General features: G+C 46.4%; 1 protein-coding gene across 1 annotated transcript in view; it reads left to right on the top strand.

The window, feature by feature from the left end:
• The window catches only part of Sh3rf3 (SH3 domain containing ring finger 3), a 255,973-nt gene that overhangs the window by 182,759 nt on the left and 46,975 nt on the right, over nt 1–26,239 (top strand). The window contains exons 4-5 of the mRNA XM_050138107.1: nt 3,672–4,034; nt 20,699–20,799. Of these exons, the coding sequence (XP_049994064.1) occupies nt 3,672–4,034; nt 20,699–20,799 (464 nt within the window). The remainder of the gene's footprint in view (nt 1–3,671; nt 4,035–20,698; nt 20,800–26,239) is intronic.

Raw genomic sequence — 26,239 nt, 5'->3', positions numbered from 1 at the left:
AAATACAAAACACACAAAAACCAGCAGGTGACATAATGGACCACAAGGCCATTCATTTGCAAGAGAGTGGGAAGAAGTATATTACCGGGTTTGGAGGAAGGAAAATGGGAATGATGTAATTATATTATAATCTTAATTTTTTAAAATTCTGTATTCCACCAAACTGGAACTCCTAAAGGAAATTAATGAATTTCTTGACTTATACAACCCTACCAAGGTTAAATCAATATGAAACGAAAACAATTTAAATAGACCCAAAACCCCTAGTAAAATAGAAGCAGTAATTAAGAATCTCCCAAACAACAAAAAGAGTCCAGGACCAGATAGGTTCAGTGCAAAATTCTACCAGATCTTCAAAGAACTACCAGCAAATAGTAATTTTCCAAATTCTTCTGCAAAATAGAAATGGAAGGGACAGTTCTTATTTCTTGTCATGAAGCCACTAATGCTTTGATACCAAAAACCACACAAAGAACCAACAAAAAAAAAAAGAAAATTACAGAGCAATATCTCTTGTGAAAACACACGCAAAATGTCTTGATAAGATACTTGCAGACTGAACTCAAGAAAACATCAGAAAGAGTATCCACCATGATTGAGTTGGCTTCATCCCACAGATGCAGGGATGGTTCAACATACAGAAATCAATAAACTTAATCCACTACGTAAAAAAACTGAAATATGAAAAAAATCGTATCTTTGAATTTTGTCAAAGGCCCCTTTTGCATTTAAAGTCAATTCATATTAAAAGTCCTGGAGAGCATAGAGATACAAGGACATATCCCAACATACTAAAGGCAAGTCAACAGCCAGCATCGTGCTGAGTGGAGAGAAACTCAAAGCATTTGCCAATCAGAAACAAGATGAGGATGTTCACTGTCTCCACATCTATTCAACTTAGTACTTGAAATCTAAGCTAGAGCAATAAGACAACTGAAGGAGATGAAGGGATACAGTAGGAAAGGAAGAATTCAGAGTGTCCTTTTGCAGGTGGTATGACTTTATATGTAAAAGACCCTTTATATGTAAAAGGGGACTTTTGCAGCTGAATAACACCTTCAGTAAAGGAGCAGGATACAAAATTAACACACAAGCATCAGTAGCCTTCCTCTATACAGATGACAAATACACTAAGAAAGGAATCAGGGAAACCATACCTGTCACAATAGCCTCAAAAAGATTTTTGGATTACTCCAACTTAGCAAATGAAAAACTTGTATAATAATAAGAACTTTAAGGTGTTGAAGGTAAAAACTAAAGACACCAAAAAATTGAAAGATCTCCCATGTCTGTGACACAGGATTAATATTGTAAAAATGGCCATTCTACAAAAAAGTAATCTGCAGAGTCAGCAAGATCTCCACCAAAATTCCAACACAATTCTTAACAGGAATTGAAAAAACATTCTTCAATAGGGGACTACAAAGTCAAAATCAAAAACAAACAAACCAACAACAACAAAAAACCCCACAGGAGAGCTAAATCAGTCCTGAAGAGAAAACAAAAGCAAAACTTCTGGAGGCATCACCCTCTTAGATTTCAGGTTGTACTTCAGAGCTATAGTAATATATCACATATAAACAAATCACACATGTTGATCAGTGGAATAAATTGAAGACCTAGACATAATTCTGCATACCTACAGACACCTGATATTTTGACAAAGAAGTCATAGACACACAGTGGAGAAAATGCACCATCTTCTACAAACGTTGCGGGTGAAACTGGATGGTTGCATGTAATGTTAATAAGTCCACATTTATTAACTTGTATGAAAATCAACTCCATATGGGTCCAGGACCTCAACCTAAGACCAGATACACTGAACCTGCTGAAATACAAAGTGGGGAATAGGAAAAGGCTTGAACTCATTGAACGGGAAAAGACTTTCTGAACAAAAACCAATAGCAGAGTCACTATGACCAACAGTTAAAAAATATGATCTTGCCGGGCGGTGGTGGCGCACGCCTTTAATCCCAGCACTCGGGAGGCAGAGGCAGGCGGATCTCTGTGAGTTCGAGACCAGCCTGGTCTACAAGAACTAGTTCCAGGACAGGAACCAAAAGCTATGGAGAAACCCTGTCTCGGAAAAAAAAAAAAAAAAAGAAAAGAAAGAAAAAAAATATCCTGTGGAGCTAAAACGCTCTGGACAGCAAAAGACACCATCATTTAAGCAAAGAAACAGCCTACAGAATAAGAAAAATTTACCAATTACACATCTGATAAAAGATTGGTATAAAGAATATATAAAGAACTGAAACAAATTGAATATCAAGAAAGACTAAACAGAGAGTTCCCAAAGGTTAGACACAAACAGTTAAAGAAATAGTCAACATCCTCAGCCATCAGGGAAATTAAGATAAGAACACTTTGAGATTCTTGTCTTACCCCAGTCAGAATGGCAAGGGCAATAATAGAAAAACACAGGATATGCTGGTGTAGTTGAGGGGAAAGGGAAAGTTTACCCATTGTTGGTGTGAATGCAAACTGAGATGTCCACTATGGAAATCAGTGTGGAGGTTCCTCAGAAAGCTGAGAATTGATCTGATCATTGCAAGACCCAGCTATAAAACTCCTGGAAATACACCCAAGGGAGTCTGCATCTTTTTATGGAGGTACATGCTCATCCAGGCTGATTGTTGCTCTAGTCATAACAGCCTGAACTTGGACTCAGTCAACCAGCTGAATGGATGATGAAAATGTGGCACATTTACACAATGTTTATTCAGCTGTTAAGAAAAATATAATTATGAAATTTTCAGGAAAATGGATGGACCTAGAAACAGTTATCCTGAGTAAGGTAACCTAAATCCAGTAAAACAAACTTTGTATGTTATCTCTTATGGATATTAGCTTGTAAACTTTAGATGTGTGTGGTTTTGACACAAATATCACGAAGTATTTAAGTAGCTAGTAAGGGACCTAAGGGGAGGAATTCACCTTCCAAGGAAGGGGAAATAGAGTAAAGATTTATTAAGAGATGAAAGGGAAATTAGAATAAAAGGATTAAATGGGGAGGGGGATAGTCACAGTGTCATACCTCTAGCTATGGAGCTATTGGCAGTTAATAGCTGCCAGGAGAGGAAGAGTCGGTCTTCTTAAAGCTATGGTCCTTGGTAGGTTGACCAGGATGCAGTGGAAAGCCACATATCAAAAGTATACGGGCAACACAGTCTTGTACTTGATGTTTTGTTTTGTTTTTTTCAAAACGGATACAAAGTTAGGAGTTGAACCTGGGAGGAGTTAGAGAAGATGGACTAATATGATCAAAATACGTTGGACACCAGACCAGGTGTGCCTCAAACCACCCACAATTTTCCGAAGATGCTGGCTTCATTTTGCCTGTACCTTACCCTTTCCTCAGAGCTGCACACTGTGCCGAGAAATGCCAAGCCACTGAGAAAGCTAAGGGTCAGCGTAGCAGCCCTAGAAAGCCCTTCCTGCCTCCTATACCTTTGGGTGACACCAAGAAACCTTTGCAAGGAAACCCACGGCAGGCATCCCTACTTTCTTGTACAAACTCATGGTGGGAGCCACATATGAAAGATGGAGCCCTGTAAACACATCATTCTCTAAGTGAGAACTCGGGGCCAAGGGCTCAGAGGTAGAGAGGAGAATGCAGGGTGGCTGATGTTTAAGTAATGACGTTCCTTCTCCATGTTTTCATCTAGCTCAACGACTCCGCCAAGCAACTCATTGAGATGGACAAGCTGTGCCCTGCCGCTGCTGCCGCTGCATGCAACCATGACGCCCTCCTGCCCTCCGACCCCAGCACATTAGCCAGCGTGGCCTCCGGTCCCACCCTAAGTAGCTCAGGGGCAGTCAGTGCCTTTCAACGACGTGTGGACAGCAAGAAGAATGCCAAGAAGCGCCACTCCTTCACTGCGCTCAGTGTGACCCACAAGTCCTCCCAGGCGGCCAGCCACAGGCACTCCATGGAAATTAGCGCTCCGGTGCTAATCAGCTCCAGCGACCCACGTGCTGCAGCCAGGATTGGGGAGCTGGCCCATCTGTCCTGCACCGTCCCCTCCCAGGTAATCCCCGGGGCCCAGAGCTCTGTCCATGATTTCCAGGGGTCTTATTCCACCTCCTGGATTCCTGAACTATCCTAAAGGAAGCAACACCAGAACGGCTGTGGGTGACTGGGGCCTCTCCTTGTGGCCAACCGCTTGGCATCAAGAGCCCTGTAAATACGTGCGTGTTGGCTCCTGGATTGTGAGGTAATCGCCAGCGGTTCCAGGATACAGCGCTGGAGTAGCATTCCGTTGTCTAGGAAACCCCTCACTCACTGATACTCAGCATGCTTGCTCAGGGAGGAGTCTGGGGGGGTGGCATTTTGAGGAGCACTATGAGCTGAGAACCAGAATTAGCTGCACGGCTTAGTCCTTTCCTGCTGTTATTGCTATAGTTCCTTCTGTTTCTAAATGTCACTTGTATTACATTTCCACTAGTCTGTTTGTAGACTTGTAGCCAAAGTAAGACACATAAAGAACACAGAGTAATAACTACCTGCAACTCCGAGAAACCTGCCCACCTGGGAAAGTGTCTCCTTCATGAAGGCCAGGAAGGGAGGAGGAGGGTCCCTCGTGTGTCATTAAGTTTCCACTGAGACCGAGGAGAAGGGAATGTGCCTCCTGGAGGTGTGGGCCACTGTCCTCCCAGCTCAGCATACTCCAGGACAAGGCCCCTGTGCACAGTTAGAGTGGGGGAGGGCCAGCTCCTGCCCACTCCGCACCTCCTTACCCCAAGGTCCATCTACCAGCCCTGCTCTGCTTTCTCTCCAGGGTCACCTCTGACCTCTGGGCGTGCTTCTAAGGAATGGCACCAGTATATAGGCTAGACTGAGGAAAAGAACCAGTAAATATCTGGCTTTATTTTCCAAAGTTCCAGTTGACTTGCCTAGATTTATATGGAAAATCATCCTTTAAAATGGGCTGGAGAGATGGCTCAGCAGTGAGATCACTCGCTGCTCTTGCGGAGGACCCAGGTTCAGTTCCCAGTACCCACATGGTGCTTCACAGTGAGCTGTAGCTCCAGTTCCAGGGGATCCAGTGCCTTCTTCTGACCTCCATGGGCACCAGATAAACACATGATGCACATACATACATGCAAGCAAAACAGTACAACACATAAAATGAAATAAAACATTTTTTTTTTGAGGCAGAATTTCACTATGTAGCTCTGGCTGACCTGGAACTCACTATGTAGACTAGACTGACTTTGAACTTGTAGAGATCCACCTGCCTCTTCCTCCCATGTTAAAGACATGAGCCACCACAGTTGGCTTTCAATAGATCTTAACAAATAAAATTTAAACACCGAACTTCAGGAGAATTGTAGTTTTGGTAGCTATGCTACATCAGCTCAAAACTACAACTGCACATCATATACGTTATATACATTTGCACACCTGTATATGCATGTCCACACCACATACTTACAAACCTAACCCCCCCCACACACACACACAAACATCCCTGCACTTTTCCCAGCATAAACACCGATGTGGGTGTCATGGCAGGCAGAGACCATGGTCTGCCGCGGACACTATGGTATCTGTTGTGTTTGCTGACTGTGGCTTACATGCTCTTCGGCCCCACACCCATTTTGCTCAGGAAGCAAACAGTGCTTAGGCCTGGTTCTGGTTTGTTTTCTGATGCTGTGATCAACGCCGTGACAAAAGCAACAGTGGGGAAAGAAAAGGTTTGTTTGGCTTCCGCTTCCCGGTCACAGCCCATTGTAGAGGGAAATCAGGGCAGAAGCACAAGCAGGAACTGATGGAGGAGTTATGAAGGAACTCTGCTTACTGGCTTGTTCACTGGCTCTCTCTAGCTCATTCCCCAGTTCAGGCTCAGCCACCTTCTTATAGAGCCCAGGCCCAGCCACCTAGGGATGGTACTGCCCACAGAGGGCTAGGTCCTCCCACCTCAGTCATTAGTAAGACAATCTCTTATAGACATGGCCACAGGCTTGTGTCAGGTTAATCAATTAACCGATTACAAAAACAGCACAGGACTATTAGCACGTTTACGATAAAAGAGGTGATGTTACCTGGCCTGACCCTTGGCCCACCCTCCTTCATTAAATAATCTCTTCAGGCTGTTGATAGGTGTTTGGTATTTTTAAGTTTCTATGAGGGGCATAGCAACTGGTAGCAGCATCTCTGCTCCCCAAACAATTGTGTGCCAACGCTGACATCATGAGCAGAGAGGAAAGGACAACTTGCCGCTTCGGACTCTACAGTCTACACTAGGAAGCTCAGCTTTGACCCACAGCACCTGAGCTTCCCTCACCCCACCCCTCGCAGCCCTGCATATATGTTCAGACTATAACTCAGGTCAGCTTAGACTTGGCTCTTGGGTCCTGGGAGGATGGGGAAGGGAGAGGACAGGGTTATCAAATGGGATCCGCACTGAGTCACAGGTGTGTTTCACCCTCTCCTGCCTCCAGGACATGGCCATGGGCTGTTAGGTTCAGAAGTCCTTTAGGATCATGGTTTCTTCCAAAAATGGGCGTGGTTATCGATGCTGATGAAATCTGATCCACCTCTGACCCCTGGACTGGAGTCCATAGGACAGGCCACACAGGCTTTCTGCTCTGGAAACAACCGGCTAGTAAACGTCTTGTTTATACAACAATGAGGTGCATAAAATTCAGCTTGCCCTTCCATGAGAGGACAGCGCCTGCCACTCCCAGCTCACCATGAGCTCCGGGTCCCCTCTGATGGCTGTGGAGAGGGCGCAGCTGTGAAATGGCTAGCCTAGGACTCCAGAGCACAGGTTCAGACAGAAGCTCAGATGGCCGTCCTGCTCATATCTGTACCCTGAAGAATTCTTCCCGGCCTTGGTAGAGGTCAGAGGACTGCTGCTCTGTGTGAATAGTGGAGTCACAGGTCAGCTTCTGCTGGGGGCAGAAGTCTGTCAGCCAAACTACTGAGGTAGAAAGCTATTTGGGATAACGCCACTATTAAAAGTCCAGATGCTTTCTTAGTGACTGAGGTGAGATGGAATCTTAATTCATCTTTCATTTGCATTTTGCTGATGGCTAGTGATGCCGCACGTTTCCTTCATATGTTTGTTGGCCATTTATATAGTACTTCATCTTTTCAAAACAGCTTGTTCGTCTCATTTTCCTATTTATTGAGTAGAGTAGGTTATTTGATTTCTTGGTATTTGGTTATTTTTTTTTAGTTCTTTGTATATTCTAGGCCAGATATTAATCTTGTCAGATTTGTCATTGAAAAAGATTTCCACAAATGCTGGCAAGGATATGGAGAAAATAGAACTCTTCTATATGACTGATGGAAATTTAAATTACGCCACTATGGAAGTCAGCATGGAGTCTCCAATAGTAGTAGTAGTAATTAATATTATTAATAATAATAATAATAATAATTGAAACAAAAACTGTCACATGATCCAGCTATCCCACTTCTGAGTATTTACCAGAATGTATGAAAGAGATTATTGAACATCCATGTTCATTGCTGCACTATTCACAGATAGAACTGGCTTATATGTTCATCAGCAGATAAATGAAGACAGTGTGAGATATGTACATATATATATATATAATGGAATTTTCTCTACAGGAATGAAATTACACCTTTTTCAGGGAAATGAATGCAACTGGAGAGAGTGGTATTAGTAAATTACGTCAGATTCAGATAATATTGACATTTCATATCATTAGTAGATCCTAGGTTATATATTTGTATATGTATATATATTATATGTGTATATATGTTGTATATATGACATAAAGGTACAGGTGGACCCATAGGGATGGAAGGGACTGATAAGAAGGATGGGAAACAAAAGGGAAGACAGGCAGCTACAGGGAGAACATGGTCAAAGTACATAATATCCTTGCATGACGATGTCCTTATGGGACCTGGTACTGCACACAATAAATATAAAAGACTTTCATATGGATAAGACTGGGAAATGGTTAACTCTGTTTCATGCTCTGAGTAGTTTATTACTAGGTGACTTTGTCACAGTGTGAACACAACAGAACACTTACGTAGACCAAGATGGACAGACAGCCCCGGAGAAGGCTGCTCTGCACAATCAAGGGATCTACAAATGGACGTGGTAGCCATGCCTGTAATTCCATCATGAGGAAAGCTGAAGCAGGAGACTCAGGCGGCCAGGGTTAGTGAGTTCAGGGCTATCCTCACGTACACGACGAGACCCAAAACACTTTTTAAAAGGGCTACCTAGAGAGGTGACTAAAGCAGTAAAACATTTGCCTTGCACTCTTTAGGATCTCAGTTTGGCCCCTCAGAGTCCACATAAAAAAAGGAGTACAGCGGTTTGTGATTATTACCCCAGCCCAGCGTAGGCAAAGACAGGTGGCCCTCTGGTGGTCGCTGGGCAGCTAGCCCAGCCTACTGGGGGAAGTGCTGGGCCAATCAGAGACCGCCCCCCCCACACACACACAACTGAAACAAACTGTGGAGGATACCTGAGCACCAATGCTCCAGATTGACCTCTGACCTTTATATGCATTTGTACACACACAAAGAAACTTCTAGAGATGGAGGAGAGGGGAGTGTGCGGGAGGTAGGCAGTGAACGTGAGATTCGTGCAGCAACTGCAAGCTAACACAACACATGTTTTGTCATATATTATTTTTTGTAAATAAGGAATGCACTCAAAAGTAGTAATAAAAATTACTTAAGTTAAAAGTAAACAGAGGGTGGGCCGGATGACTCGGCAGATCAAGACGCTTGCTGCCAACCTGATAGCCCGAGCTTGCTCTCCAGAACCCACACGGTAGAAGGAGAGAACCAACTCCCATAAGCTGTCCTCTGACCTCCACATGTGAGAAGTGAATGTGCATACACATGAATATACACATGTGTGCACATACGTAAGTGAAAATAATTTTTAAAATGCATAAACCAACTACATAGTCATGGATTGTCATTGACAAGTGTTATGCACTGTGTGTGACTTATGTGCCATACTTTCCCAACACCAGCACCACAGCAGACATGTCTGCACCAACATCACCCCACACAAGCCAGAAATGGATCTTACCATCATGTTCTGGCCATTACAGTATCAATGGGCAATAAGAATTTTTCAACTCCATTATAATATCATGAGACCATAATTATATATGTTTTATATATGTGTGTGTATGTATATATATGACTCATGTATATATATATACATACACACACATATATGACTCTTAGGAACATAAGGAAACAGGAACCTATTTCCCACTCAAACCTGGGAGTCCTGGGCAGCTGAGGGCCTGACTCTCAGGCTCCTCCCAGGGCTAAATGGCTCATGACCTGCTTTAGTAAATCACAGGTTTAGTAGAAAGCCTCCACCCCATTCATTTGTATTATGACTTCACAGAGGGGCCAGGTAGCGCTCATAGGCTCCACAACATCTGGAGTATTATTAAGTCCTTTCTAGAACACCTTTGCTGGCCCCTGTGCAGGGTGCTTTTTGGAATAAAAATATGGCAACGGTACAGTGGCCAAAACTTCTCTTCAGGGGTTTATGTCATATCTGCCCATGCTTCACTGAACAAACTGAGTCCCACAGCCCCAACCTACTTGAGGACAGGGATTCAGAGTCCGCATGACACCCCCGTCCCACGTCCCACACTGACATGTAAGCCTTTACATTGAACACAGAGGTTAGGAACTGAAGGTACCTCTGTCCGCGGCAGGTGATGTGAGAACTGTCACTTGTAAACCATAGGGTCATTTTTTTTTTTTGTCTCTAATGGCCCTCCAGTCTGCCTGTGTGCTTCTACCAGTTCTGTGGGACGAAGTGACAGCACCGTGGAGGGCCCTGGCAGGTCCCAGAGATGGCCTTTCGGGGCCCAGCTCCCATCCAGCCAGGGGCAAGTCCTTCAGTGAATCCCATTCACTGCCCCCACTCCCCATCCCCACCCCCACCCTCCACCCCCACACTAGGGAGCCCAGCTGCCAACAGGTAAGCAACCCCTGGAGAGGGAAGAAATGTCCCTTAATATTGGTGTAACTGGGAAGGTGTTTGGAGATCACCAGGGAGAATCAAAAGAACATTGCTCAAGCATCCTGTGCTTCAGAAGGAAACTGAACTGTGCCTGGAGTCCGAGTCTTATCTCTGCTGCTAGCGTGATGGGCACAAGCTGGAGGAGGTACTGGGTAAGAGCTGACGACATTAACAGTCATGGCTGCCCCGGGCCTGCTGCTGAGGGTGCCTCACCGTCAAATGCTTATCAGTCCTGCTGCCCCTGGCTCTCCACCCACCTGCAAAGCTCCAACTGCCTGAAAGGCTGAGAACGCGGCTTATTTTTAGAATTTTTAGAAAGTTATGAATTTAATTGCATGCCTTATAAGGAATTGTTTTTTAAAAACCTACCAGTTGAACTTCAACAATGAGGACAAACAATCCCACAGCGATGATCTGGTCCAAGAAGAACTTCCTTCTGTAATTCTGGAAGTAGATGGATGTGGGCCCTGGATGTGGGACTTGAGCTAGGCCTGGAAGAGGGGTGCCTGGAGGGAGGATCAGGTAGACTCATGTGCCTAGACTCTGAGGAAAGATCTGGAAGCATTGCCGATTTGGAAACGGGCAAGCCACCACATACGCATGGAGATGCTGTGTTCTAGAAAATGCCTAATAGAAATGCCTTTGGTTCTCTGGATTCACAAATCCATCTGTCTAAGGCCACCTGGCAAGTGGCTTTGGTCCAAAGGGGTAAAAAAGCTAACGGAAGAAGGCTGTGGATGAAGATCATCTATGCTTCTTTGTAATTAAAAAAAAAAACAAATGCCCAGGACTATCTCAATCTGTTCAGAGTGAAAACCTATAAAGCCACAGGTAGGTGGGAAATAGATTCCATGTCTTCCTCACAAACCTCTTTCCACCCCTAGTATGCCGTGGGCACTACTTCCCCACAGGCCACCCTCAGCCTCAGCTGATCTTCAGTGGTATCGAAGGCATGCCCTGTAAGCTTCTGCACACCACTGTGGCTCACTGCATTTCCCCATCAGCTGCGGGTGGACACTCCCAGCTCATCCTCTCAGGATGGACTCCCAGAGCAGGCAAAAGGTCAGGCGGTAATTACTGTAGGCCGCGTGGGCATAATGTCTCCATGTCAGCTGATCGTCCTGGTATAGTATAGCTAATGCAGCCAGGGTAAACTCGGTGGATGAACATGGGGCGGAGGTACTGGGGTACCATCTGACCCGTGGTCACACTGTGGCCCTGGCTGACATCATCCAGTCAGCAGCTTTACATTCCTGCTGCAGCGGTCTCCAAGCAAATCTGGCAAGCTTGTGAGAAGGGCATGGCAGTGGGCAGGAGTAGAGGCATTGGCCTCCACCTTCAGTGGCGAGCGTGGGTGGAAGGTATAGGGGTGTGGTGGTTTGGATGGTAGATGTACCTCCATGGTCTTAGACCTTTGGATACTTAGTCCCCAGGTTGGCACTGTTTTGGAAAGTTAGGCCATGTGACCTTGCTGGTGGAAGTAATCCACTGGGCATAGGTTTTGAGAGCGTAAAGATTTGCACCATTTCTCATTTGCTCTTTCTGCCTCCTGTTTGTGGTTCAGGATGTGGGCCCTCAGCTTCTGCTTCAGCTGCCATCCCAGCTGGCTGCCATGGTTCTGTGTTATTGTTGTGATGAACTCATATCCCTTTGGAACCATAAGCCCCAGATAAGCCAGTTCTTCTATAAGTTGGCCTGGTCATGGTGTTTTATTGCAGCAATATAAAAGTAAAGGGCTCTGGGGTAAAAAAATATCCATGCTTCCTTGGAGAGCCCTCCAATCTAGTTAGACTTCTGGCCTCTCTCCTACCTCTGGGCATCTAGCTATATTTCTCTCCTGTCCTGTCCTATCCTGTCCTAGTCTATCCATTCTGATTATGTGCAGAACCAAGCAGAAGACCCAGGCCACAGATGCTTTATTCTAAGCTTTTCTCTTGGAAGCCAATTCACCAAGTGTACCACAGTGATGGCAAGTATTGAATAAAACATGTTCATCTCATCGCCCCTTGGGGTGAGAACAATGTTTTCATGATGCATACTAAAAAAAATGATAAGGTATTTCATCTTGGGGTTCTTCATCTGTGGCAGAGTCTCAAAACAGCTTGGAACCCCAGCATCGCTGCCAACCTCATACCGATTTTTCTCTTATTATTCCCAGTGGTAAAACAACATGGCTTACTTGCTGTGCTTGCTTAAGAGACTATTAAATTGCACTGAGGAATCTCTAGTGTTTGTAACAGTTGGATAGTTTAGGACTGAGCGATGGCAGTATTGCAGCCAGAAGCCAAAACTGACTTGGTCCCAAAGGAAGCTGGAATTTCACAGTACAGGTCACTGTCACCAGCAGTGGCCCAGATCTTAGTTACTGGGGTGTGCATTCACTCAGCCAGAAAGAGAGAAGTATGAGATCCAGGGCTCTGTCTGGTTTCTGGCATTGCTTGGGTAGGCAAGGAATCCTGTAACGCTGGCAGAACCACGCCAGCGTGGGCGGGCCCTCTGGTCCACTTTTATACCGGCACCATGATAAATCTCACGCAGTAAGAACATCCTCACTGGCCATGACAATTTTAGATGAACCTGGCTGGGCTAAATGCTCATGAGTTGTGTTTTATAACAGTAGCCCTAAAGCTATTGCTGGTTCTTTGTTCTAAGTGGGCAGTAGCTCCATGGCGTAAGCTACTGGTGTACCCGTGTGGTCAGCCAGCTTTCTGGAGAGAGAGAGAGAGAGAGAGAGAGAGAGAGAGAGAGAGAGAGAGAGAGAGAGAGAGAGAGAGAGAGAGAGAGAGAGAGAGAGAGAGAGANGAGAGAGAGAGAGAGAGAGAGAGAGAGAGAGAGAGAGAGAGAGAGAGAGAAAGAGAAAGTGTGTGTGTGTGTGTGTGTGTGAGAGAGAGACAGCACACTTGTGGAGGTCAGGGGCAATTTTTGAAGAGTCAGTTCTTGTCTTCTGTATTGTGTTCTGGAGGCAGTGGACCCTGTGACTTCTGCAGCTGTACTGTGTGCTCTAGGTGGGCCATGAGCACTGGGTAATTCTCCTACCTGGTCCTTCATATCCCCATAGGAGTGCTGGGATTACAGATGTATATTACCATCTTCGGCTTTGTTATATGGGCACCAGGGATTCATACTCGGGTCACCCGGCTTGTGCAGTAAGTGCTTTTACTCGCTGAGCCATCTCTCTGCCCCACCCCAATTTTCTTTGTTATGACACGAGACTTCTCTCGGGAAGGGGTCAGTAGACACAGATGCCTGGTGAGCCAACCTGGGCATGGCTTTGAAGCTGGAACAGAGATTTCTACCAGGTAAACTTGAAGTCAATATAGACCATTCTGTTAGACCCATTGTCTTAGGTTTCTTTTGCTGTGAACCACTATGACCACAGTAACTCTTATAAGGAAGAGTTGGTTGGATGGTTGGCTTACAGTTTCAGAGGTTCAGTCTATTATCATCATGGTGGGGAGCATGGCAGCACACAGGTAGATATGGTGCTGGCTACATTTTGATCAGAATGTGACAGGAAATGGGCTGACAGTCACACTGAAGGAAACTTGAGCAAAAGAGACCTCAAAGCCCAACCCCCCAGTGACACACTTCCTCCAACAAGGCCACACCTACTCCAACAAAGCCATACCTCCTGATAATGTCATTCCCTATGAGATTATGGAAACCAGTTACATTCAAAGTACCACTGTAAGTGTTACAGCTCTGGAGAGAAAGGTATCCTGACCTTTGGAAGTCAGGCTATCCCTGTAAATGCTACAGCTCTGCTCCACTAGGGGACGGTCCCTGCAGAAATGTAGCAGCTCTACTCCACTCTGGCAAAAGGGCCGCTGTTACAGCTCTGCTCTGCTAAGAGAGTTTTCCCACAGAGGGATAGCAGATCTGCTCTGCTCCTACAGAGTCATTACTTTTCTGCTCAGCTCTGCTCAGGGAGTTACCGGGCAGAAATGTAGCGGTTCTGCTCCACTCCGGCAAAAGAGCCATTACAGCTCTTCTCTGCTAGTTTCACGGCAGAGATATCGCCATTCTGCTCGGCTGTGGCAACAGTTGTTACTTCTCTGCTCTGCTCCGCTCTGGAGAAAGAAGGTCTTCACCCAAGCCTCATTCAAGAGACTTATTGGGAGGGAGGAATCCAGGAGGGATGGCTGCTTCTGCCAGGGAGGAAAAAGGCAGCTCCCAACTGAACAGGTACAGGGCTTATATAGGGTTTCTTAGGGGCAGAATTTTTCTAGGGTGAAGATTTTCAGGGTGGGAATTGGTCGGATCTCAATCCCTGAGCTTGGAGAAGCTCAGAGATTGGCTGGATTTCATGCTCAGGGATTGATTGGTTTCTGTGCTGAGTTGGTCAGGACCAGGGTATGTTTCTTTGACTCTGGTTTCAGGGCCAAGTTGTGTTTTTTTCAATGACCCTGGTTTAACCTTTTGGCCCTGGTTTCAGGACCCGTGAATTTGCTCTGGTCTCAGGGTCGGGGTATATTTCTTTGACTGTGGTTTTAGGGCCAAGGTGTGTTTATTTGGCTGGCCCGTTTACCCTACAGCCACAATTCATAGTCATAGTTTTTGTTTGTTTGTAACTAAAAACTTGGGAGAATTTCATACCCGAATACTGTATTTAAATCATTTCATCCCCCTCCTCTTCCCCTCCAATTCCTTTCCTGTTCCCCCAACTCCCTTTCAAAATCATGCCCACTTCTATAATTACGATTATTATTTACGTGTGTATACAGATATATATGTGTAGGTATATATTTGTGTATACAACCTTACCGAGTCCATTTAGTATTGCTCGTGTGCATATGTTTAGGGGATGACCACTTGGGACTGCATAACCTATCAGTGGGCTCATCCCAGGAGAAAATCAATTCTCCTGCCCCCTGCGGCCGTTAATGGCCTATAACTCTTCATCTAGGGGTGGAACCTTGTGAAACTTACCCTATCTGTGCTGACATGTTAACCGTTCTCAGAAAGTTCTTGTTTAGGCAGCTACATTGTTGAGATTTTATGGGGACAGCATTCCTATCATGTCAGGAAGACGCTTTGATAGCAGCCAGCCTGATCCCTGGGCTCTTAAAATCTTTCTGCTCCCCCTTCTCCAGTTTTCCCTGAGCCTTAATGCAAAGGGGTTACATTGTATCTATATCATTTGGGGCTAGGAACCCCACAAACACTTATTCCCTATATTTTGATCAGTTGTGGATATCTGAAAAAAATCTATCTGCTTGGGAGGGTGAGCGTTACACTTGCCTGTTGGCATAGGAACAGTAAGAAACTATCTCCTCTAGGACCAGTAACCTCACCTGCAGTGGGTAGGTGGCCAAGCTTACAGTACCAGGCATGGATTTCCTCCTACTGTGCAGCCCTTAAGTCCAATTAGACAGCTATTTGGTTAGCTCCCAAGATAGAAGTGCCGTGATTGCACCATTGGGGATATCTTGCTGTGCTGGTCATTGTTGTGGTTCATAGGTTTTAGAGCTGGGGAGGACTTCTGATAATTTTTTCCCCCGGGCAGCTTGCATAGCACCTTCCAAAAACAGGAAAGCTAGCCCTCAGGGAGGAGGCTCTGAGTACTGTATCCAAAGTGTGTGGTGTCTGAAGCAATAGGATCTTACCTTCAAGATCTAGGAGGCCACCAAGGGCAGCAGCAACGGCCTTTATTGCTTTGGGAGACTCTTGGATTCAAATGACCAACAGATTGAATGGAGGTTTTGTTAGAGAGCCAATGGCTCTTGGGGGGAACATTACCGCCCCATATGACAGAACTCCATTTAAGGAAGCTGTGTTTCCCTGTGTCTTCCCATTAGTGATAATTACTTCTCCTTCCTTCTGCTCCCTCTGCATTACCACCCTCCCTGATCCCCAGGTAGGTCCCCTGCGGGTCCCCTGCAATCCCCCTCCCTCCCCACGTCACAGCACCTGGGTCCTATGGTGCCATATCACCCGAGATCCCTTTCTACTCTACTGGCTTCCGTGGATCCTTCAGGCTGTATACGCAACCCGGAAGATGTGGAGCTATGATCCCCATGCTGTGAGTGAGCAGAACTGGCCCCGTGAAGATGACAGTACTATCAGAAGTGATTTACAGATTCAGTGCGATTCCAATAAAAAAAAAATCTCTGACATTCTTCACAAAAATAGAAAACCCGTATCTGTCACCCTGCATAAAAATCAACTCCAAAGGGATTGAAGACCTCAGTGTGAAACCTGGAACATGGAAACTGCCAGAAGAAAAAAAAAATGAATGCTGTACCCTACAAGACACAGGTGCAGCAAAGGGCTCTCTGAGCAGGATTCCACTCACTCTGGATTAAGGCCCGCACTTGACAAAAGGGAGCTCAGTAAGTCAAAAAGTCTCTGTACAGCAAAGGGAATAGGATTATAGAGGAAGGCCACAGAGTGGGAGTGAATCTTTGATGAATCAGGAAAATAACCCAGTGAAAACCGTGGGCTGCGAATATCAACAGAAAGTCTCAAAGGGGAAAATAAAATTGACTGAGAATTTTTTTTAAGTACTCAATCTCCTTAGCGCTCAGGAAGGGCAAGTTAAAAACTACTTTGAAATTTCATCTTACCCCAGTCAAACTGGCTCAGATTAAGAAAGCAGCTAACAAACTCTGACGATACGGGAAACGGGGACTCTCAGTCGCTGTCCTAGAAGGCCGACTGCTGTAGCCACTCTGGAAGTCGGTGGAGAAGTTCTCAGAAAACTAAAGCTAGACCTGCGGTATGACCCACCTCTGCCACTCCTCCACAGGGATCCAGAGAACTTGACGGCGCACAGAAACCCTGCTCAGCCATGGCCTTTGCCACTCTGTGCACAACAGCCAGGAAATAGACACAATGTAAATATCTTTCCCCTGATAAAGATGTAGTCCATACGCAATGGAATCCTATCCAGCTGTGAAGAAAGATGAACTCGTAGGTTAATGGATGGAACTGAAAAATATACTGAACGAGTTAACCCAGGCTCAGAAAGACAAATGTCACGTGTTCTCTATTATTTGTGGATACACAATCCCGATTTTCATTCAAGGCAACCAGGGCCCCTCTGCCTTTCGTATTTTCATTATTTCCCTGTTTCTAAAAGTAGTTGATTAAAAAATCTAATCAGAAGCAAGACCTAGTGGCACATTCCTGTAATCCTGGCTACTCAGGAGGCTGAGGCAGGAGGATCTCAAGTTCAAGGCCTGCTTGAGATATAGGATGAGCTCAAGGCCATCCTGGGCAACTTAGACATTCTCTCAAATAAGTAAGAAGACAGCTGGGCATATGTACTCGGCGTTAGAATGGTTGTTTAGCCTGCACAAGGCCTTGGTTTCCATCAACATTCCAATATATACATTCAACATCTGTATATAAAGAAAGGCAGAGAGGCTGCTCACAGTCAGGTGGAAGCCCTGGGAGCTAGAGAACTAGATCATCTCTTGCCCTACAGTCACACTCGGGTTTATCTCATCCCTCCCAGTACCGCTCTGTTACAGACGCATTGAAACGATCTTGGGAGAAGAATGGTTCGTTAGGGGTGCGGAGGTGCATTTGGATAGTACCTGTTACTAGAGGCTGGGCCGGATGCCTGGAACCCTGTGCACTACCCAGGCCTGTGAGTTTCTTATCGGCTCTGCAAGGCTTCGGTGCCTGCCTTATGCTTTTTGCCAGCATCAGAAGAGGCGGCTGCCCACCAGGGATCCACGCCCGGCTCATTCATCTCTCTCAGCTGATATGCTCTAAGCGGACATGTTCGAGAAGTCTCCAGAGAGCCACAGCCCCCCATCTTCCTGCCCCAGGAGGTTTGCTCCTCTTGTGGTTTCCATGGTGACAGAGATGAAGATGTGACCCCCGAAGTGGATGGGCAGGACCCATCCGAAAACCACAAAGCCCAGCAACCTTCCTTTGCCAGGTTAGTTTTTGTCCCCGAGGGCAGTGCTCGCTCTGGTGTTGCTGCCACCTGGCGGGAACTCTGCTGCTCCCACTCTGGACGCCATTGCGTGGCAGTGCCACGCTGTGAGCCACATTCCGCCACCACGGAGCATGAGCCACACTCCACGGAGCATGCGCTGTAGGCCTTCCAAGTTGGGGAAGGACCGTCTTAGTTTCTTTTCCTGTTGTTGGGATCAAATCTGACAAAAGCAACAAAAAAGGGATTGTTCTGGTTTAGAGTCCCTCGAGGACACACTTCTTCGTGGGGGGTTAGCAAAGATAGCAGCAGGAAAGGCAACCGGGCAGGAGCAGCAGGAAGTCGGCCACACTACATCTGCAGTCAAGAAGCAGCGTGAATAGGAAGTGGTGCCAGATGATGAAGCCTCAAGGCCCTCCTCCAGTGACCCATTTCCTCTAGCAAGGATCTACCCTCTAAAGGTTCCACAACTTTGCCAAACTGTGCCGCCAGTAGGGGACCCAGTATTCAAACACGTGAGTCTGTGGGGGATATTTCTCATTCAAGCCACAGCAGATACCTCTATGAGTACAACCTGTATTGTAGTTCTAAGCAATGCAGACCTGAGAAATCTCACGCGTTTGTTTTGTAGCATTTGTTGACCAGCTTTCCAGGAAAACCACCAGCAATTACTCCGTGGAGCTGAGGTGGCAATGCCCTCCCCTCTAAGACCTCTAAATAGGCCTGAGAGTCTGTCAGCCCCAGAGTTCTTGGGAATTCTCAGCCCATCCTCCTAAGCCTCCTGATACATGCTCTATGGGGCACTGGATATTTGGGTTCCCCGGAGGATCTGTGGATGTCTGCAAGCCTTCATATCACCCCGTGCATAACAAGCACCAGCGTTGCCCATACTTGGCTAAGCCTTCCCCTTTGCTCAGGGAGATGGAATTCTGCCTTCGCTGTCTCCTGCCAAACACATTATGCCTTTCTATTTAATTATGGCTTGAATGGCTTCAAGACCATTGGAGACAGTTCAACCCATTATGCCTTCATATATGTCTGAACAGAAGGGCCAAAGTGGTGTTTAGGGGATTTGCAGACAACAGCGACCTCTAAGGGTTGACATTTCCTTGCCTCCCAGAACCTTAACGGGGAGAACTCAGCATGCAAGGACACTTGGAAGGCACAGCCTTGAGAGGGAACCCACACCCTGCATAAAGGGGCCCATGGAGTCTTGAGACTCCAGATGCAGAGGCTCTGGAGAGGGACATGCTATGCTTTGTTGTTGGTGGTCCTCCTTCTGTCTCTTGACTGTCACTACAAGTTAATGTTCGGCTCCTCAGAATGACACTTCTCTTTCTTTTTCTTTTTTCTTTTCATTTTTTATTAAATCCTTCTCATTTTAATTGTTTGGATAGGAACGTGCTATACATTTTCCCCCAATCCTCTTTTACCCTCCCCTCTCCTCTTCTGCCCTCCACGCTCCCAATTTACTCAGGAGATCTTGTCTTTTTTCTACTTCCCATGTAGATTAGATCCATGTATGTCTCTCTCAGGGTCCTCTTTGTCACCTAGTTTCTCTGGGGTTGTGGCCTGTAGGCTGATTATCCTTTGCTTTATGTCTATCATCCACTTATGAATGAGTACATATTGTATTTGTCTTTCTGGGTCTGGGTTACCTCACTCGGGATGGCTTTTTCTAGTTCCATCCATTTGCCTACAAATTTCAAGGTGTCATTGTTTTTTTACCACTGAGTAATAAATACTCCATTGTGTAAATGTACCTCATTTTCTTTATCCACTCTTTGGTTGAGGGGCATCTAGGTTGTTTCCAGGTTCTGGCTTTTATGAATAAGGCTGCTATGAACATAGCTGAGTCCGTGTGGTGTGAGTGAGCATCCTTTGGGTATATGCCCAAGAGTGGTATTTGCTGGGTCTTGAGGTAGACTGATTTCTAATTTTCTGAGAAACTGCGCGATAGCACTTTTGAGCAAATTTTGCAGTTGGAAAGAAGAGTTCCTGGAAAGAACTTGTGTCTGTCAAAGCTGACCAATTAAAATTTCAGGATCGGTGGCCAGTTTGGAGTATTGCAGATCCAGAGCCTGATTACAGTTTCTTTGGGGCTCTTTTTAGCTTAGCTAAAGAGGCTTCCCTTGCCTACCTCAATGTTAGACCTAACATTGATTAAAAAAAAAAAAAAAACTTTGGAATGCATCAACTCAGCAAACCTCTGTTCTCCAGCAAAGGATCCAGTGTGTTACCAGGGCGCTCAGGGCCAGTGGCTGAGCTTTTCTGCTGTGCAGTAACACCCTACTCAATGTCTCCACCGAAGAATCTGCAAAGTGTCTGGAGTTATGACTTTTCCTTTGCTCTGTTACTTCATGAAACTGCTTCCACATGGAACACGGTACTCAGGGAAACCTATATCTATGTTCCCAGTTCATGGCCACCTAAATTTGCTTCCAGAATGCGTTGTCTGGATTTTCGCTTTCCACACAACACACGCTAATGATTAATTCAGGTTTTAAGGACAAAGCCAGACAGCTCCGTCCCACACTATCTTCCCCTATGCTGACCTAGGTACGATACTCAGAAGGGGCTCTTGAAAGATGCCCTGGGACAGGTGTTTTGGGCCACAACCTCCCTCCAGCGGGCCATAACAATCTGATTAACAGCCAGGGAAGGGAAGCCTGACAAGGGGGAAGGTAGGTGGCTTTGACACCATGGGAATACGCGTGGCTGCCGGTGTCCACTGACCTGCTTTCTCCTTCTTAGACGGAACCCTCCCTTCTGCTCACTCCCGTGTCCTCTTGTCTCTTTGCAGGACTCCTCTTCAGCTGGACCTGTCCCCACAGCCATCCCACGAGCTGCCGCGGTGGCTGGAGAACAGAGCATGTCTCCCAAAACCCAGCTGCCCCTCAACGTGTGAGCTGCCCCTCATGTCTGTCGGCATTCTCTGCACACTGGCATTTACACAAGTGGTTTCTAGTGGGTTTTTCAGTTAGTTACTGGCTGTGGCTGTGGAGTTACACACGCATGCTAATGTTGCTGCTCAAAACAAGAGGGTGAAAACAAAATCCAAAGTGGTCCCTAGGATGGTTAGGAGAAGCGGGTGGAAATGAACATTATTTGATGGGTCTCAGAGGTCACTGAGGAAAGAAAGGGTGTGTGGCAAGGTCAGGAGGCATCTTTGGAAGTGTGGGCAACAGCTTGATACCGCCTGCTGAGAAATGCCACCCCGAGGCAGGCCAGCTGCGTACCAACCCCAGATATAATCACATGAATCACTGCTAGGAAATGAGGTGTTTATCTTGTTGAGGAAATTTTCTCTGGTAAATTACAGCATTTAAACGATACGTGGAATTCTAAAACTCCCATTTAAATAGCCTTCCCAAGAATTAGATAGCTTCTGTATTTGGCAATGAGCTCAGCCTCTTGAATGGACACTTTAAGGTGGAGTGGATAGATGCGGCAGACAGACAGACAGACAGACAGACAGACAGACAGACACATCATTCTAGGCAAAGCCAGTGGGGCAGTCGGAATCTGTGTGGTACAGAATGTAATGTATTGTGGGAAAGCTTCTACAACCACCTTGACCATCCAGTTGGACTCTGGCCTTGCTCATTCTGCCAAGTCCAGATGTTAGACTCAGGCATGAATAAGAAAGTTCTGAACACCTTCATGTTTACCCAGCTTAATAAAAGAAGTCTGAAATGTATTCACTTTTCTCCTGGCTTCCCAAGGAAACCAAATCAATAAACTATATCCCAGATTAGCCTTCAGGTTAAAATTCACATTTTCAACAGGACTAGGTGTCAAGGATAGTTAGCCCTGCCATTTGTAAATTCAACTATCCTTTAATTCAACTATTCATGGATAGAAAATATTCAACAAGAAATTCCAGAAAGTTCCTCAAAGCCAAACTTGTGGGTTTTTTTTTTATGCCACCTGTATAAGTGATGTGCAGATTTTGTGTTCAGTATCATGCCACTGAGATAAAGGATACAGAAGAATGGCATGCATTATAAGCAAGTGTCGGGATGTTCTTTATTTGGGTGCATGGGGGATCCTGAGATCCTGTGGATCTGGTCCTGGTCTGCTCCTTTGGTTTCATTCCAAGCCAGCGGGCACAAAACGCGAGTGAGAAGGCGAGAATGAGGAGTTGGATACCAGGTACCACCCCAGGGAAGAAGGCCCCTGTCCACAGGAAATGGCCTGGTGCCGTTCCCAAATGAGAGGCTGGGCAGAAACTAGCTTCAGTTTCTGCCACACTCAGGCTCTCGTAACTACCCGCATTTCCCTGAAAGTCAGGACATCATGTTCCTGGGTATGGAAGACTCCAACTCTTATATGTCAGGCAAGCTACCAGAAAAGATATATCTGTGTCTTTAAGACCCGGGAGTTAGGAGTCATCCAGCTACATTCTTGGGGTCTCGGCTGTAGACACTAAACACAAAGGACCCTCTTTCTCCATAGCCCTTTCTACTACAGAGACAAGGTCACTAGGACCTATAACATGGCCTTTCCCCCTCCCTACCTCACCCTAAGTCATGATGCCACTATTTAGCTTGCGGGAGACATACTTATCAGATAATACCTGGCAGTAACAAAGACTAGGGTAGGGGTGAGTCAGCAGGTAACACAGTGATGGTCTTGGGTAGGGGTGAGTCAGCAGGTAACACAGTGATGGCCTGAGTAGTAGATAACTGAGACCTTCTAAGAGGCCAGAGAAAACTTAAGAGTATGCATCCGTGACTGCCCACTGAGCATCCAAGGCATGCTTAGAAATCCCACTCATGTTGTAGCAATATACATGGTCCAGTTTGAAAACCTGGTGGTTAAAATTCTAGCTTTTATGTTACTGACTAGAAGGTGAATTTATCAAGCAGGTGTGTAGCCTAGCCTGCCACCAGTCCGCTCTCTCTAGAACACTTACTTCCTTGATTGACGGCGCTTCCTGTAACTGTAACTGTTAAGTCCTGTTCAGAATCCTCAATGTGAACATGAGATGATTTATATTTACAAAAACAACTGCAGCATCAGTACACCAATTGTGTTCAGGCTTTTATGGCCTTGGCAGTCCAGACAAGGGCCCAGATGAAGACAGTGTGTGGATCAGTGGTGGTCAGTGATGGACTAGCTCCATCATACACTGTTGCCTTCACTCTTCCTAGGGAGATAGGACTACGCATCCATGCACTCTAGATAGGGCAACCAACAGACCAAAGGAACAATCTCACCCAGATCTGGATTAGTCAACAAATAGTTTATCGGGTTTATAGGAGCATGAGTGAGGGGTTATTTATAGAAGAGAGGTGTAGATTGCCCCCAGAGAACTGCACCATCAAAAAGTTTTATTCCACTAGAAATGATGGCCTCCCAAAAGCTGCTTGAGTGGGCCTCTCTTTCAGTTAACTTCCCATCTCCTATATACTCTAACATACTGGTTCTCAGCCTGAGGGTACAACCCCTTTGGGGGTCAAATGACCCTTTCACAGATCGCTATCAGATGTCCCATATATCAGATATTCACCTTACAGTTCCTAACAGTAGCAAAGTTAGGATTATGAAGTAGGAAAAAAAAAGTTATGGTTGGGGGTCACCACAACATGAGGAACTGTGTTAAAGGGTCACAGCATTAGGAAGGTTGAGAACCCCTGGTCTAGCCCCTCCTCAGACCATATCCTCTGGTGCAGAATTACAGACAGCTAATGGGTACAGGAGGGAGGGAGTGGCTAGACCTTAGGTAAGGGTCTAATGCCCTTCTCATCCCCTCCTTCTTTAAGGGGTTGTGTTTTAGTTAGGGTTTCTATTGCTATAGAGAGACACCATGACCACAGCAATTTTTATAAAGAAAACAATTCATTGGTGTGGCTCACAGTCTCAGAGGTTCAGGCCATTATCATTATGGTGGGGAGCACGGCGGCATTCAGGTGGACATGATGCTGGCTACATCTTGGTCACAAGGCAACAGGAAGTCGAAGCTTAAGCAAAAGAGACCTCAAAGCCCGCCCCTACAGTGACACATTTCCTTCAACCAGTCCACACCTCCCAACAGTGCCGCTCCGTGTGAGTTTACCGGGGCCAATTCCATTCAAGCTACCACAGGCTGTCAACAGGCTCAGTTTTACAAAGCTTTCCTGCAGGGGCCAGCTGCTATGACTGATGGTCCTGACCACGTTATGCCTGGAGGATGGGGTTTCACGACAGACTCTCATCCACAGTCTCTGTGTGTCTTAAAACTCCTGCTGCTGACAGAGCCAGGCCAGTGATTGATGGCAGGTCGCTGCCTTTATAGAAAAGTCCCACGTCGGGTTTCTCAGGACCTGGCACACAAGAAGGCTCTCAGTTCGCAGGCACACTGCGTGACAGTGTGCTCCTCTGAGACAGTGACTCACCCCATGCTTTTCCGCTCCTTTTCTGCTGTTCCATAATTCTAACTCTTGAGCTCAAGTGCCTTCATTTGGCCAATCTGCTAGCCATGATGCCAGAGGCCCATGAATGTACGGGTCCTGAGGCCATGCCCCAGGTCAGAGCCATGCCTTCTGAAGGGTCCGAAAAGTGATGGGACCACATGTGAACAGGGTACCCCTAAATGCAAGAGAAGTAGATCCTGGCCTCAGTTTCCCCATGGATATCTTCGAGTCCGATTGTAAAGGAGGCCAAGAGAGCAGACAGGGACCAGTGAGTGACTAAGCAGCGCTGACTGGAAAGAGAACGGGAGAAAGACAACAGAGCCACTGAGACATCTCATCCAGCAGCCCAGCACGAGGCAGCTCATCTGAGCAGCGCTGCAGGCCGTGGACTGGAGAGGACAGCACAGCAGAGACCTCAGATTCGTAAACCCATCTGTGATGTGATTCATCTGGGTGAGGGGTATCTGCCTCCTCCAGAACCAGCTTGCCAGGCCATGCGAAGGACAGTCCTAACTCCTAGGAGAGCACCATCCATACAGAGAAAGGAAATTGGTCAATCAGTGGGGCACAATCACCACTTATCCAGAGAGCCACATACTTCCTACTGCAGGTGGCTCCCCGGATGTCACCTGGGAGATGTCAAGGAATCCAAAAGAGAACAGGAAGAAGAGAGCTCGTCACTTAGGCCAGGAAAAGGAAGCTGGGTAGGGTGGGAGACAGAGGCTGATAATTCTGGATAGATACTGGGTCTCTGAATCAAGTGGTTGGCACCGGTCACATGACATGTGTTTTGCATGACAGAGTCACTTGTAGGCTAACACTCCCCATGAACCTAGCACCCTCCATTCTGATGACCAAGAGCTACTAACCCTCCCTAAAGAACAATGTGAGCCCCATGTCCTGGGATACTGAGAAGAACTGATGAAGCCACACCCAGCTCAGGAAAATGAGTCATTTATTACAGACTCATCAAACAGCCAGCTCTGTCCCACAGTGGGGTGCCATTATAACCTACTAATATCCATTAGGTAAGGCTGGGTCAGTCTAGAGCAGTGGTTCTCAACCTATGGGTTATAACTCCTTTTGGGGGTCAATGGACCTTTTTACAGGGGTTACCTCGGACTATCAGAAAACACAGATGTTTACATTATGATTTATAACATTACAGTTATGAAGCAGCAACAACAATAACTGTGGTTGGGGTCAGCACAACATGAGGAACTGTATTAAAGGGTTGCAGCATTAGGAAGGTTGAGAACAGCTGTTCTAGAGCAGTGTGAGTCCTCGGGTATTGTTCCCCAGAAGCATCTTAGAGGCCAGTCTCCAGGTCAGCTTTGGTGATAGTGGACAGTACCGCACTGGTGCCTTGCCTATGGCTTTAGTCTTCCTAACCAGGCTAATATCTGCCCGCAGTTGAGGGCACGGCAGCTGGTACAGGAGGCCAGTCGCCCCTTCACCTCTCAGTGCCAGAGCCTACTCAGTCCTTCCGAAAGACATAGTTAGCTTTCCTGTGCTGACTCTCTCACTCGGCGTCCTTGCTGCCCCAGTTTATGCAGAGAGAGCCTGCACAGGTTTTCTCCACCATCTATAGCTCCTAGTCCACCTGGCACCCATCCTTTGAGCCCAATAGTTGATCGATGGGTGCACATCTTCACAGCCTGTACCTGGGTGGCTCTCACAAGACAAGAGCAGAAGCGGGACCCTTCAAAGGCGCAGTGGGGACAGACCTCACAGGAGAAATGTGAGCCAGCCACCATCTGGAGGAGAAAGAATAGGTAATGAGCAGAGGCACCGGCAGGGTCTGATTCATTCCGTGATTAGAGCGGAAGGGAGATCTGCAGACAGCAGCAAAGAGCTCACTGAAGAGACACGGAACGGGCGAGCAGCGCATGCGCCAACGGTTGCGCAGGGACACACAGCGCCACACCTAGTCCTCACGGCTGCCA

Source organism: Alexandromys fortis, unplaced genomic scaffold (assembly GCF_014885135.2).
Source record: "Alexandromys fortis isolate MF-2015 unplaced genomic scaffold, M_Fortis_MF-2015_v1.1 scaffold_9, whole genome shotgun sequence".
Lineage (NCBI taxonomy): Eukaryota > Metazoa > Chordata > Mammalia > Rodentia > Cricetidae > Alexandromys > Alexandromys fortis.
This window is presented reverse-complemented; position numbering and strand designations above follow the sequence as displayed.